General features: G+C 37.7%; 1 protein-coding gene across 1 annotated transcript in view; it reads left to right on the top strand.

Moving 5' to 3' along the window:
- LOC139697914 (synaptotagmin-12-like) overlaps positions 1 to 14,656 on the top strand; it is a 222,163-nt gene that overhangs the window by 37,474 nt on the left and 170,033 nt on the right. Inside the window, exons 4-5 of the mRNA XM_071596774.1 lie at positions 2,384 to 2,391; positions 8,956 to 9,080. Of these exons, the coding sequence (XP_071452875.1) occupies positions 2,384 to 2,391; positions 8,956 to 9,080 (133 nt within the window). The remainder of the gene's footprint in view (positions 1 to 2,383; positions 2,392 to 8,955; positions 9,081 to 14,656) is intronic.

Here is a 14,656-nt window from a genome sequence, read left to right as displayed (position 1 = left end):
GAGTGTAGACAAACAAGGATAGATTAAGGATGGTTCCCGGTAATTTTTGTTCTGTTCGTGTGAGTTTTGAATAAATTTTCCATGTATTGTATTAAATTATTTCCTTCTTCAATTCATCATATTTTTACCTTCTTTCATGTTGGCTGTTTGAATCAACATCTATCTTTAAGACAAAATCTAGATTATGAAAGTGTTGATAATTCCCAGATGGAATGAAAATGCTTTATGACAACAGATAAAATATTGAAATCGTTTCTAAAATATGGCAACCTTGGCTAATTTTAATGAGGGCGTGGCCGGATAAAATATTTTTTAAATTAATGAGTGTAATACTAAGTAATGATTGGTACTAAATACTGGTAACAATTAGAATGCATCATGTTAAATACAGTATTACAAAAATACAACGCTTTAACGTTTATTATTGTGCTTGGCTGGCGGTATCCTAGGTTTTATCATACGCCATTCAGTAAACATACATTTACATACATTCAGTAAACATTCACTATTGCTGCACACAAATTGCACACAAATTACTAATTGAATTATTATTTTTAAATGGCATATACCTCTGTATTTTTTTATAAATATGAGCTCGCACCTCACAAATAATGAACGATCGCGAATGCAAAGTTCATAAAAAAACAAATACATATCCATTTCCCAAATCAGATAAAAGACCTGCTGAACGCACGTCATACATGTTGCCACATAATATGGCGTCCTTTTTACGGAATATTCGATCAAGATGACGTGCTACTCTTAGAATCCTTGCAATCCAGATTAATGCGCAGGTAATGCGACATTGATGAGTTTGAAGTACTAAAGGAAGATGTAACCTCAATGCCGAAGTTGTTGCCCTCTTCAGGTCGAATCGGCATCGATTCTCAAAGAGAAGTAAAGTGGGGTAGGATACAGCCATGCTTCCGTCCGTTGACCCAGCCTATTTAAAAAAACCAGTAATTTTCGTCCGCTCCCTTTCTGTGTCTGAAGGATTTCGATTTTTTTTTGCACGAGGTCGAAGGAAATGATTCCGATTGTTCCGCAAGATCTAAGATCGCAGACGCTTACCACACAATAGTCCAACGGATAATGCACCGCAAAAAACTGAAAGACAAAGACGCTGAAAAGGGCCTCGCAGACGGCGGCCTCCCAGACGGCAGGGATTTGTTATCCCGGCTCAAAAACAAAAGTGGATCACTCCGGGAGATTAGTGCCCCCCCCTTCCTATCGCGCATCGGCTCTACGAAAGCTTAAGGAATGAGAATGTACAATCCGCAAATGGCGACAGAGAACAACGGATAAGGATGGTCGCCGGCGTATTTGCAATGGCCGAACTCTTTTCTATGGGTTCGAAGGAGACCAATGGCCTCTCCTCCGGCGGAAACCTCATTGCCCACTCAGCTAGCGGTGCTGAAAGATGCACCCGTCGCATTTCCATCTTCCTCGAGAGGAAACATAAAGAGGTCTAGTGTCCTCCAAAAGGTTTTTTACGGTCCAGTACAAATGATAGGGGCTCTAGGAAAAATCAATTTGAGCTTCACACCAATGAATTTCGTTTCTCTTAGAAAAAAATTGTACTCCATGCACAAATAACTAATTATTAATTGTCTTTTCCATTTGCATGTTTCCGATTAAAATAGATGACGATTGCCAGGATCTACGAGTTTCACTTTCTATATTAAATCAGCTAAATTAAATTAGGAGAGATGTGATTATTAACAATTGTGATTTCCACCATAGTATTTTTATTCACACGACGCCGGTTTCAACACTTCGTGTCATCTTCAGGTCACCTTCAGGCCAGCTGAAGATGAAACGAAGAGTTGAAACCCGGGTCATGTGAATAAAATTACCATAGAGGTAATTGTAACTGTTAATTATCATTTATCTCCGATATGGAAAGTTTCCGCTAATTTAAGCCTGAAAATATACGGTAAATTAAATCATATTAAAAAATCTACGTGATTCATGCGATAAAAAAACAAAATTTATTATATTTTTTACTCTCATCCTCTACCTTCTTTCATCGTTTCAATGAAATGCTTTTGATTGTTTTCGCCCTGTATTTTCATCCAAAATGAATTTATTCTGCTCCCGGAGCATTTATTAATTAAATAAATTGATTCATATAGATAATCTCACACTTATCCGAAATTCTTGTGATTTTCCGTAAAATAAAAAATGCAGAAAAATGATATTCATATTATATTTCTCGCATATCCCGATAGGAAAATATAAAATTGGAAAATATTATCCATTAAACGCTTTCACCTAAAAATATGAGAATTGCCATTAAGGATTAGAAAAGGGGTATATTTATTTGATTGTCTCATGGAATGATTTAAAATTATTTCTGACTTTTATACCGGTTATCTTTTAGTGATTGTTCTAATTCCTGTATTCTTTACTCGCTTCTTATATTATTTGCTTGATAATTCTCGCCAAGACACATAACATTTTTGGAAAAGGCTAAACCGTCATTGTATCTATCAAATTTAGTAGTTTCAGGTGTAATATGGTGGAATTCAAACATGATAAATGAATGATAGTAACAATTTTCCACTGGATAAGGTAAATAGTACTACTGGGTTTAAATGTACTACATCATCTTCAGATCAACCTGAAGATGATGTAATACATTAAAACCCGGTCACTTTTCACCAGCTACCTAGTGTAAAGTTGTTACTAACTTTTCTTTATTGGATCTTTCGCTTAAATATTTTACCCTGTTCTCTTAGGATTTCCATTCAACGACCTTGGTGTATGTAGGCTCACTCTAAACACACCGTTAGCTCCCTAAATTTACATACGGTAGGTATAGACCTTTACATTTGTTTCAATAATTAATTTCATTAAATTCATAGGAAACCAAATTAAATTTCAATCACGAGTTTTCATGATGTCTCTAAAGGACAATTCAGTTTTTATAAGAAAAGCATAATATATTCCATGATCCGTGTGAGCGAATGATGAAAAATTAAAATTTTTCTTACCTTAATCTCAGCATTCATCACGTCATGCAGCGATCTTTTCCTTTCGTTCCTGCACCAACTACAAAGACAGCCTCCGATCTTTTTTTCTAGTTAAGATTCCTCTTTCCATTGCTCGTTATATGGCGTTCAAATTAATCGCCCGCAGTGTAGAGTCCTTGTCATCTCCCGTCGCAATCATGAGTTACGCTTACAGGCACTCTTTTGTTCTTTTCCGGTCATCAGCAGGCATGTTTAATGAGGGCTGCTGCTTCTTGAATTTCCCCTCTCCTCACCTTGCCACCGCTCTCAAAACTTTCCACCTTCCAACACATATCCCTGCAAAATATTTGTACCAGTCTTCTGTAATCGGGTGCAAAACTTGAGAAATTAGTTAATGTTTTTCCTGAAGTTCCTGTTAAAATCTTCAGGTCTATAAGTCGTGGGTAATCTCATGACGATTGGCTAAGTGAGTAAACTTAGAAAATAAAATTGCGAAATTAAAATCAGAAAATTTCCTTTTACCTAAATAAGTAGTGTTTTCTAAATGACTTGGTGCATGCTATAAAAAAATTGCAATAAAGGGACCAAAATAATCTAATTGCTGACTTATCGTATAATGCTCTCAGAATCCATCATAAAGTAAGAGACAGGCTCTTAAAAATGAAATTAATTTTCAAAAGGCATCACACAAGGCAGCAGAAATATTCTCCCGAAAATTGAGGAATCGCTACTATTTTATTGGCTGGTAGGTTTTCAGGGAGCATCGTATAAAATTTTAAGCATATGAAACTGATTGGGAGCGAATGTCTTTGTCCTATAGTTTTTTCTTATTAAATTTTTAATGGTCGAAAATCGGTCTTAGATATGATTCCTTATTTTCTCATTTGATTAATGTTTAATTAAATGGACATTATGAATCATTGTTTTCAAATATTAGGTTAATGGCAAAAAATGAAAGAATAATGTGAAGTTGAGCAGAAGGGTCCCTATTTCGAGTAAGACTGTGGGAAAAATACGTACTTTATGTATCATTCATGAATACATGTCACGGTCTATTTTTTATCTCGAACGTAAGGTGATACTATATTTAGTTTTGAGTTGCCCATAATATTCAATCATTATGATTATTTTATTTCTAGTCAATATTTTCTAAGATTATCAAATCAATTGCACTTATTTTGTGATATGTTCCCAGTATCTCTCAGACACATCGTATTATTTGTAACATTATTTGTACAAGAGTAAAAAATAGAGTTTAATTTATAAAATACCATTTTACATGCAAATATATGAAATCATTGAAATTCATAAATTATAAATAAGAATTTATTCGGGATTCTTCCAATTAATGGTAGGTTTTAGGCGCTCCATAACGGCTATTTTCCTCTTCGTATCACAAGTACTGCCCCTGTCACTACATTATTTCCTACATTAGTACTACATTCCTTCATTATTTCCTAGATTATTTTCTAAATTAGTCCTACATTCCGACATTATTTCCTACATTAGTTCTAAATCCCTACAGTATTTTTTCTCCAATTATTCTTAACTTATACCAACCTTTATGCTGTCTAAAAAAACCTATTATTCCTCCCTCTCGCTCACCCACTCACTTTATCCAATAAAAAATTTATTTTTCAGGTAAAAAAATTGTGAATTTATTTTAATTCATGATATCCATTATATATGTTAAAAGCATAGACTGGTGGTCATTATAAAAATGCTAGATTTTCGACATCAATTTCCTAATTCGCTGTGTTTAATTCTCAACTCATGTGAATTGAGGGTATTATAATACAAAAAATGTTAACTTTTCGTTATGGAAAGTCAACATTACTTGAACGTTTTTCATTAGATTTAGCAATCCTGTGAATAGCAACGGAAGGAGAATTTCGAGCGAAATCTTTCGTATTGAAAAACTGAATGGAGGAGTTACTGTGCCGAAGCAAAATCTAATGCCAACGATAGATACAGAATCATCTAATTTTTCAAGCCAAAAGACAAGTTCTGTCATCGAAGCATACACGTGCCCTACCCTTCATCAAATGCCTTAATCGTAAGGAGTATACACCCGATTCATGGAAATAATCTCTACCTCAATATCACCAAATAGTATCCTAGTGAGGGATTTGGGGCCCTAAACCATTCAATTCACAAAATTAAATTACTTTTTTAAAATGAACATATATCATCTATCATTTTCGTTATGCCGTGAGTTGGGTCTAAAATTGAAATTCTTCCTTCAAGCCAAAAGAAGAGAGAAAATTTGATACAAGAAAATTAAAGCAAACAAAGTTTTTCAGATGAAATTTAGCTCACAATAGTTTGAAAATTATTAGCGATATTACTATTATGGTAAGTGATTGCTAATTAACCTTGCCACAACGAAGTATCATAATTTATTCTATTGTTTCAGGCTTCACTTCGTGGAAGTAATTGATATCCATTATTGAAATAGAAAGAAAGACTCGTACTTTTCCACAGATTTTATTATACGGCACGACGCGTTTCACCGACTTGCGGCATCATCAGGTACAAATTTGCAAAACAGACAGAGCAAGCATATATACCCTCAGGACAGAGTGGGGGCGGGGAGGGTTGGAAGGATTTGAGGGGGGTGGGGGCTCGCAGGTGCGTTGATGGATTGTTTTGACCATTTCCAGGCTAATTTCTCGGAGAGGAGTGGGGAGGGGTATGGGAATAATTGCTCATTACAAAGTGTCGTGTTGGGGTTCACCAAGTGCCTTCTAATCTCTAATTGCTCGAGAGCGTCCCCCTTCCTAGCCGAAGTCTTCCTCAATTCTGTAGAAGAACATCTTTTTAATGCTGACAATCAGCATAACAAAAACGTGGGCTATTGGTTTCGTTACGTGGACGATATACTATGCCTATGGACCGGAACCAACCGACAGTTAGACTCCTTCCTTAATTTCCTAAACACTCTTCATCGGAATATCTCCTTCTCCATGGAAAAAGACGTCAACGGCACCATCAACTTCCTCGACTTGACAATCACAATTAGGGATAATAGACACGAATTTGCAATTTATAGGAAACCCACATATACAGACCATATAATTTCTAATGATTCCGCACACCACTTTTCTCAGAAACACGCAGCCCTCCACTCCATGATCCACCGTCTCCTACACATCCCCCTTTCCCCCAAAAACTTCAAACTTGAACTCGTGAACATCACTAATATAGCTACCAACAATGGTTTCAACCCCAAACTAGTTGACACATTACTACGGAAAAAACAAAAAGCAATGGCCATAAAAAGCATTTTCGTATCTCAGCCCGCAGTATCTAAAGATTTTAAGTGGTGCTCGATCCCGTTTCTGGGAGATCTTTCATATAGGATTTCCAAATGCCTACCCACCTCACTCAAAGCAGCCTTCCACCCACCCATAACCCTCTCCAAACTTCTAGCCAATGGAAAAGACACCCAGGATAGCCTTCTCAAATCAGGCATTTATAAACTGAAATGCGAGGATTGCAACAGCGTTTATGTCGGTCAGACCGGCAGGAATATCAAGTTACGAGTCAAGGAACACGCTAGGTGTCACAAAAATCAGAATAACAACTCTCTCTTCGCCAAGCATTTACTAGAATTCAACCACAGCAGTGACTTTGTCCCAGAGATATTACACACACTCCCAAAAGGATTAAAAATGGACGCTCTCGAGCAATTATAGATTAGAAGGCACTTGGTGAACCCCAACACGACACTTTGTAATGAGCAATTATTCCCATACCCCTCCCCACTCCTCTCCGAGAAATTAGCCTGGAAATGGTCAAAACAATCCATCAACGCACCTGCGAGCCCCCACCCCCCTCAAATCCTTCCAACCCTCCCCGCCCCCACTCTGTCCTGAGGGTATATATGCTTGCTCTGTCTGTTTTGCAAATTTGTACCTGATGATGCCGCAAGTCGGTGAAACGCGTCGTGCCGTATAATAAAATCTGTGGAAAAGTACGAGTCTTTCTTTCTATTTCAATAATGGATATCATAATTTAGTACGAAGATGCTGCGATAAAAGTACAGTAATTCCTAAACTTCTTGTGACGGGGTAAACATTTCCGAACTCAACTTCCCTGAGAAATGACGAACTGACTTATTTTCTTTATATCATTTATTTCGGTCCAGTATTTCTGTATAAATAGTTAATTTTTCAAAAATGTCCAATTATTGCAGGAAAATGATAGCTAGAGGGTAGAGTGTTAGACTACTGACCGGAGGACCCGGATTCGATTCACCCGTCTGATTACCCTCAGCTTTACCCCAGCTAATCTTTCAGGTAATGTTTTCTGGTAAATTATAACCGTCACAGAGAAAGGAACTGACCCTCGCCTGTTGTGTTAATTTCACAAACCGCCGGGCTTAGTAGTAGGTGAGCTCTACTCTCACCTATCAACCCCAACCTTCGGGTTCAAAACTGTGGTTGATTATATAATTATTACATGACGGGCGGTGGTTTCTTTGGCTGGGTTCGATAGAGAGAAGTCTCAGAAAAGGCTAATGGCCGGTGGCAGTTGGCTCTCAGCCTTTACGGAGGGTCAATCGTTCGTTTGAGTAACCTCAATAACGTGACCTCCCTAAGCTTCATCATAACCGGTTTAATGGAACAACGATACGCCCGAAAATTTTGCGTAAAACTGGGAAAAACCGGGAATGAGACTCATGTCATGCTCAAGACAGCTTATAATGATAACGCTTTGAGTATATCGGGTTTTTTGAGAGGTACAATTTGGAGAGAGTAGAGAAGATGTTTGAAGACGCCGAACGTTCAGGATGTCCTTGGACCTCAAAAATGACAAAACCTTGCAAGAGTGGAGGCTTTGTTGGACAGGGATGGCAGATGAATTGTTTACATGGTTTTAGATGAACTTCACATCCCAAAAAGTAATGTCCATCGACTTGTGAACGGAAGTATGGACATGAGAAAGGTGCGTGCGAAGTTGGTGCCGTGAGTGCTCTCGGACGAACAAAAGAAAACTCGCACGCGGATCTGCCAAGAGCTTTTCAACAGTGAGGAGCCATATTTTTTAGACAATGCTCCACCAGACTTCTCCCTCTTCCACCGCCTCAAATCTGTGCTGAAAGGACGTCATTACAACTCGATGGGAGCGTTACAACAGGCCGTGACGATGGAACTCAGCAGCATTCAGGGCGCCAACTTCCAGAAGGCGTACGAGGCGTTGAAATCAGCTGACAGCGGTGTGCGGACGCTTAAGGTTGCTACTTTAAAGGCTTTTGAGTGAATTTATCAATTCTGGAATGATTTTTTGAATCGCCTGAGTTCTACTACTTTTGGAGAGACCTTGTTTATTTTCTTATACAAATTTATCCCTATTCTCTATTCATGATACCATCATTCTTGCATCCATTTTCAAATGTTTTTGGACTTATATGGGTTCATACGCGAATGGAAATGTATATACTTAATAACAATGATGATAAATTCCAATATCATTGATAAATACTCAACGCATCATAGTAGTTGATAAAGTTGACAATTTTTTGTAAAGATGCAATAAATATTCAATATTGGATAGCTAATAAATAAATAGTAAATAATGGTCGTTGAGAAAATCGAAATTTTCTCTAACTTTCCAAAAGATCGCTCCGCAAGTCCCTCCTTGTGAAATACTGCAAATGATTAAGGCCATAAAACACATTTCATGGACGATAAATCCAAAATGGCAAAAAGTGCTACGCGATGGTTTCCCTCTACTCCTCCCACCTCTTCCTGGGACCTCTGCCGGGAGACCCGCCAACTTCGGGGCCGTGGCCTTTGCGAAACCGTTCTGTGCATCCTTCCCCTGACGTCAATTGGCCTTCGCGTGTCTGATCCCTTGCCCTCCCCTTTTTGTCTCCTCCGCAGGGGGATCTGCTACGGCGGCGTCGGCGGGGGCGGGAGTGCGGGGACCATCTCGAGCGCGGGCGGCGGCGGAACGGGGGGCGGGGAATCTGGGGGCGACCTCATCGTCAGCGTCCTCGAAGCTAAGGACCTCCGGGGCACGGATGGGGTGAGCCCGGCGTCGGACACGTACGTCCGGGTCTTGCTCCTGCCGGACAAGACAAGTCACATGCAGACCAGGGTGAGTTGTGTGCTTTCTGTTTCCGGATCTCGGCATCGTATGGAATCGATGCGTGGAGAGCTCGACTTTTCCTTTGCCGTTCCTCAACATTTGACGCAGCGGAGGAGACCGATCGCAGAGGCGCGGTAACCTGCGATGGGCGCCGACTCCTGCAGTGGTGTCTGCTCATACAATCGTTGTGACATACACAAGGCAGTCCTTGTAAACGTGACGATAGATGGCTCTACGTGTTGTGGGCAGTATAATACAGCCGACCATCAGTCCGCCCCGTAACGGTGTAAAACGTAATTTAATAGTCCCTAAAACACTATTCCATTTGATGAACATAGTTGTGGACGTAAGGGGAGGAGACATTTGGGTCATGTCACCCTTTTCGAGATAATTTTGGCGCTAATAAATTTAAAAATAAACAGTACTTTTTACACTTTTTGTTCCTCTCATAAAGGATTAAATTCAGTATGTTCTGTTGCTGCCTTTTAATGACTGTTATCAGTGAAGTAATGGATGAACTCTATATTTGGTGATAAAGGATTATAATTTATTTTTCTGTTAATACTCCTCCCCTCTTTAGAGGTTTTCGAATTCCGTTACTAAATGGACGCCTGATTCTTCATGGATGGTCGTTAAAAATCAGGTAACGCGTGTTTGGTTCAGATGGCTCAAGATTGCACAACGTGAGCAAAAGAGGTATGTGAGGGGAAATATTCATTTGAATATGGCGTACTTTATGACTGCGTATTCTCAAATGCCGCTCGACTCGCAACTTTTCGACTGTGAACCGATTTCAACCAACCATGAGCTGGATCAGGAATGCGATTTATTTTATTGGAATCATACGCGTTTATCGTGCAAGATTTTGGTCTCTTTCGCAATGCGCCACGCTTTCTAAATCTCTACCCTCCTTCCATTCTGCTATCTGTCCTCTTTTAAGATATGAATTATACATACACACAACAAACGCTGGCGTGGAGCACTTCTCTCCAGACGGAATAATGGTTTCATTTCGGAGAGACTACATTTATACTGAAGGAAACTCTCAACAGTAGAATAAGAATCCTGTTATACAGCGTACTGCTTCTCGCAAAGTTCATTCGCGATTTTCAGTCCCTCAATTTAATAAAAACAACAAAAACTTGTTTGCAGGGAATAAAAGTGTAGGAAAGAAACATTTTGTACAAAAGTACAAGGGGATTACATTGAAAAAGAAGGATTTTTCAAAAGTGTTTTACTACTGCAAAGATATATGCCAAAATTTTTGGAATGAATAATATTTCAGAATAACTCCCGAATTCAACGAATCGGGCAATATATGAGAAACAAAAAATATATATTTTGTTCGAAAGCAAAAAGGACTTTAAAAATCAAAGTTATAATTATGTTTTAAAAAAATACAAAATAATTTGATGATCAATGTCGATAATATTTCAACTCCTCCGAGTGCCTCGGACTAAAATTTGTGTTTGCTATTCCAAGCCAGGAAATATCGTGGAACATCATGAGCATCGTTAAAAGATAAACACGTACTAATCGGTCATGCGCAAATTGTTCGGACAAAATATACATTATCCAACCAGCAAGAAAAGATTTCATTTTTAACTATTTCTTTCCCACAAAAAGAGTCCATTATGAGAGATTTCAGAGCGACGCAAGGCAAATCAATACAAATAATATTATATGAAAATATTAATATTTTTTCAATTCAGATTAAAGTGGACGCCTTCTTTGGTCGTAACACCTTCGAGGTGGTATCAAATAAAAAATAAATATTAATGTATTTGTTATTAATCGCAGAAAACCTTATAAGTTATCATTCATTGTCTGGGGTATAACAATTAACGGCTAATCAATAATTCCTAAGATGATTCAATATCGTATATTTGAATTTTAATCGAGATATACTGTTTTAGAAAGATAACTGGCATATAAGATGGTAGATTTTCTACTTAATAAAATTAAGTATTATCAATATTGAAAATGACATGCATTCAAATTATGAAATAAATCTATGCCATCTGTGCCTAGACAAGATATGGAAAACTAGTAGTAGTAGTAGTAGTTTTTACGGGAGGCGACCGACAGCTGAGGTCATTTGCGCCATAGGGGATGGACAGGAAAGGATGAAGGGTGGAGAGAAACCCGGCGTCGGCATTAGCCTACTCTTTACGAAAGGCGCCAAGGGGTCCGCAGTTTAACGTCCCATCCGACGGACGGCGTACTCACCCAAAGTGCCCTCCACAAAGCACCTCAGGTAGGGATCGAGATACCTCTGAAAAATATTCAACACCGCCGGGATTTGAACCCGCGCCCTCTGGGTGGAAAGCCAGTACGTTAGCCCCCGCACCATCTCGATCCCCATATGGAAAACTATGTAGTACCATGGTATTTTAATTATACTGGTTTTATTCCCGTAAGGAGCATAGTTATAACTATAACTAGATAACTATGAAATTAGATCACTTTGTATATGTGATAATTTTGTTTAATTTATCCTGGCTCTAAATTGTATGATAATTTAAAAGCTTCTAAAAAAAAGGCATCCAAGTGAATCTTAATTTTTTCTTCCAAGTGAAATTCCAAGTGAATCTAAACACCTTTTTTTTCTTAATTTGATATTTTTTTTAGGAAAATAATAGCATTATTTGTAACAAATTTTGACCATTTGCATTTTATTCATTCAATAATTAGTTTTACAAGTTTTATGAACAATTTTTATTTGTTTTCTTGTATTTTCATATTTATTTGTACGTATATCTTCATTTGTATTTTTCCCTGTCACTGCCCTCATTTAATTATCATATTTTCCCTCAAAAGTTCCTTCATAGCTCCCTAAAACTCATAGGACTCAGCTATTTGTACTAACATATTGTATGTTATTCTTAGAGAGTGAAAAATAAATATTCATTAGTTTATTTAAAAGAAATATTTATGCTGTGAGAAATAAGCATACTCTGTGAATGCAGTAGAGTCCTACCGTACCGAGGAGCTAATGAAACAAAGTCAATCCATTGTCATTACCAACTAATGCACTATTCGGGGGTCTCACTCATACAGCATTCGCTCCGATTGTCATGGCACATTAACCCTCATAAATTTAGAACTAACCGACTAATCACGCTCGGGATGAATTATATAAGGTTGCAACTGTTCTGATGAATCACCTGGTATTCTGTACGAAAAAAATGAAGTGTTGCCATAATTTATCCCTCCTTTCTTAAAGATAAAGAGTTTTCTTTGAGAAAACTTTTAACGTATCTACAAATTTCGGTGATGTTTAAAATATGCTAACGACCACCGTCACACCTGCCAACAAACTTGGCTTGGGGTTGGGGGCTCCCCCAACAAGTAGTTACGCGCGGGGCAGTGTTCAAGGGACCGCCCCTAACATAACCACCTTGAGATGTTTTCTCTGCCCAAAATTTTTATTTGAGCTTGGGTTGATTCTGAGATAAAAGCCCTGGATTTTACTCTCAAGTTGTCAAAAATGCTTAATTCTTAGTTTCGTCAATATTTTCAGTAATATTCCGGTTTAGTCAAGGTAACCATTTATTCTTCCGGTGAATACCTTGAGGTATACCTGTATATGTAACAGTAGTCTTATACCAAGTTGTAGATTAGACTAAACCTTTGTTTTCCTCCTAAGGAAATTATCTCTATTTCTGGTAAAACGTATGTTATACACCAATAAAAACAGATACTCCGTACCCTCAGCGACCCTAAAAGATAAGCCTATACCAAGACTACGAGTATATACCTAATTTCAGTTCATAAATAAATGTTTGGCCATTTATAATTAAATGCACATATTTAAAAAACAGAGGCATGGTATAAGACTCAAGTAAGTAAGTAAGTCACGCAGATATTTTCTTCGTATTTATGAAAAGGAAAAAAAAGGAAAACCAAAACTATGTTCACATTTTCTAAAATGATATAAAAGCAATTATGATTTAATTTTTTGCTATTTTACTTCATCAATTAAACTGCAAATAACTATATAAAATCATTTCCTGTTTTACACATGGAAGATATGCACTCAAGTATTGATCATCATACCCATTTTGTCCATATTCCGAGCGAGTTGTCCAGTTTGATTTTGAAAATCGGAGCATAATAAATAGAGGAGTAATTATCTAAAATTCGATTTCATAATTTCGAATCAACCACAGAAGTTGTTCAGATTAATAAGACTTAGGTCAATTCCCTTTAAAGAAGCATTATTTTAGGATAAGGATATATCAAGAGGAATTGAATATTTATAATACGCCTTCAACACAATAATAATTTTGCCCAATCAATATAAAACAAAATAATAAGGCCTTAAATGAAATAAAAGAGAGAAAATTATTTCGCATAATGTAGCAAGGAGATTATCATTCTATTTTTAATGGAGAGACATATCTGTCTACCATTTGCATGAATAAATTGTATTTTCTACACGAGGGAAAAATGTATTTCATCCTAACATTCTCCTTTGAATTGTAGAATTAATTATTCAAATATATATTAATCAGCCGACGTAACTGCAGAAAAGACAAAAAGCATCCTTGACATTCCTTAAAGTTTTACCGCAGCCAAAAGTAACCAACTATAGGGATAAAGTACAGCGGAATTCCACTAGAGTCGTATGTCCGACAGGTAAGAGAGCTTTTAAATCAATAGAATTCCACCTAAAGGGAAATAATTAATCAGTTAAAATATAATCGATCACTTACTTCTATGAACATTTGCATCGCTATAATAAGCATGAAAAAATAATCAAACAGTAAATATCGTCATTCGTTTCACATGTTGCAAATTTGTGATGTATTTCAATAAAAATACTATGGAGACGATGAGGAATCACTTTGTTTTGATGAACTTGTAGATTCACCGAATGCTAAATATCGAATTCGTCATTTACCATTCCATTAAAATTATCTATTACCATCTAACTCTCACGGGTAATGTTCTTTAATTTTTAAAACGATACGAAGGAAAGCAGAAACGACTCGCGAAAGGATTAAGCATTAGAGCCAGGAAACAGTCTTAGGAATTCTCCACGAAGGAACGCGCACTTCTCAAGGCAAGAAGGGATAACTCAAATGGCGGGAGGCAGTAAATTTTAACTTACTGCTCGACGGGACACCGCGTGCCCTGTCACGCTTCCCCCTCTAAGAAGCACTCGTTAAGCGGTGGCGAGTACAATGACACATCGCTTCACTCCCTTCTTTGAGTATCTATCTCACCGGAGAAAGTCGGGCGAGATATTAAATAATTTCCCTCCCGACTCAGGGAGGGGACGCCACACCGAGCAGTCTGGAGGAAAATGACTCCCAGTTCGCCGCTTTCCACGGGCGTATTTCACCGCTACGAGAAGAGTTAGTGGATGGGAAGTTTCGAGGGAGGAGGAGAATTGGAGGAAGTAACTGTCCAAATACGGCAGAATCCCCAAGACTCTCATGCCCAATCCCTCGAGGATTACATTTTGTTTCCAGGGGTCTGTGTAAAAAATATTTTCAAGTGCCACATTAATCTTTAAACTACATGCTATCCTGAGAGCTTTTAGTGAGAAGTGTACAAGTTCAGCGAAATTTTGATTA

The sequence above is a fragment of the Hetaerina americana genome, unplaced genomic scaffold (genome assembly GCF_022747635.1).
Source record: "Hetaerina americana unplaced genomic scaffold, ioHetAmer1.1.p SCAF_8, whole genome shotgun sequence".
NCBI lineage: Eukaryota > Metazoa > Arthropoda > Insecta > Odonata > Calopterygidae > Hetaerina > Hetaerina americana.
The sequence above is the reverse complement of the archived record's forward strand: the minus strand, read 5'-3'. Positions and strand labels throughout refer to the sequence as shown.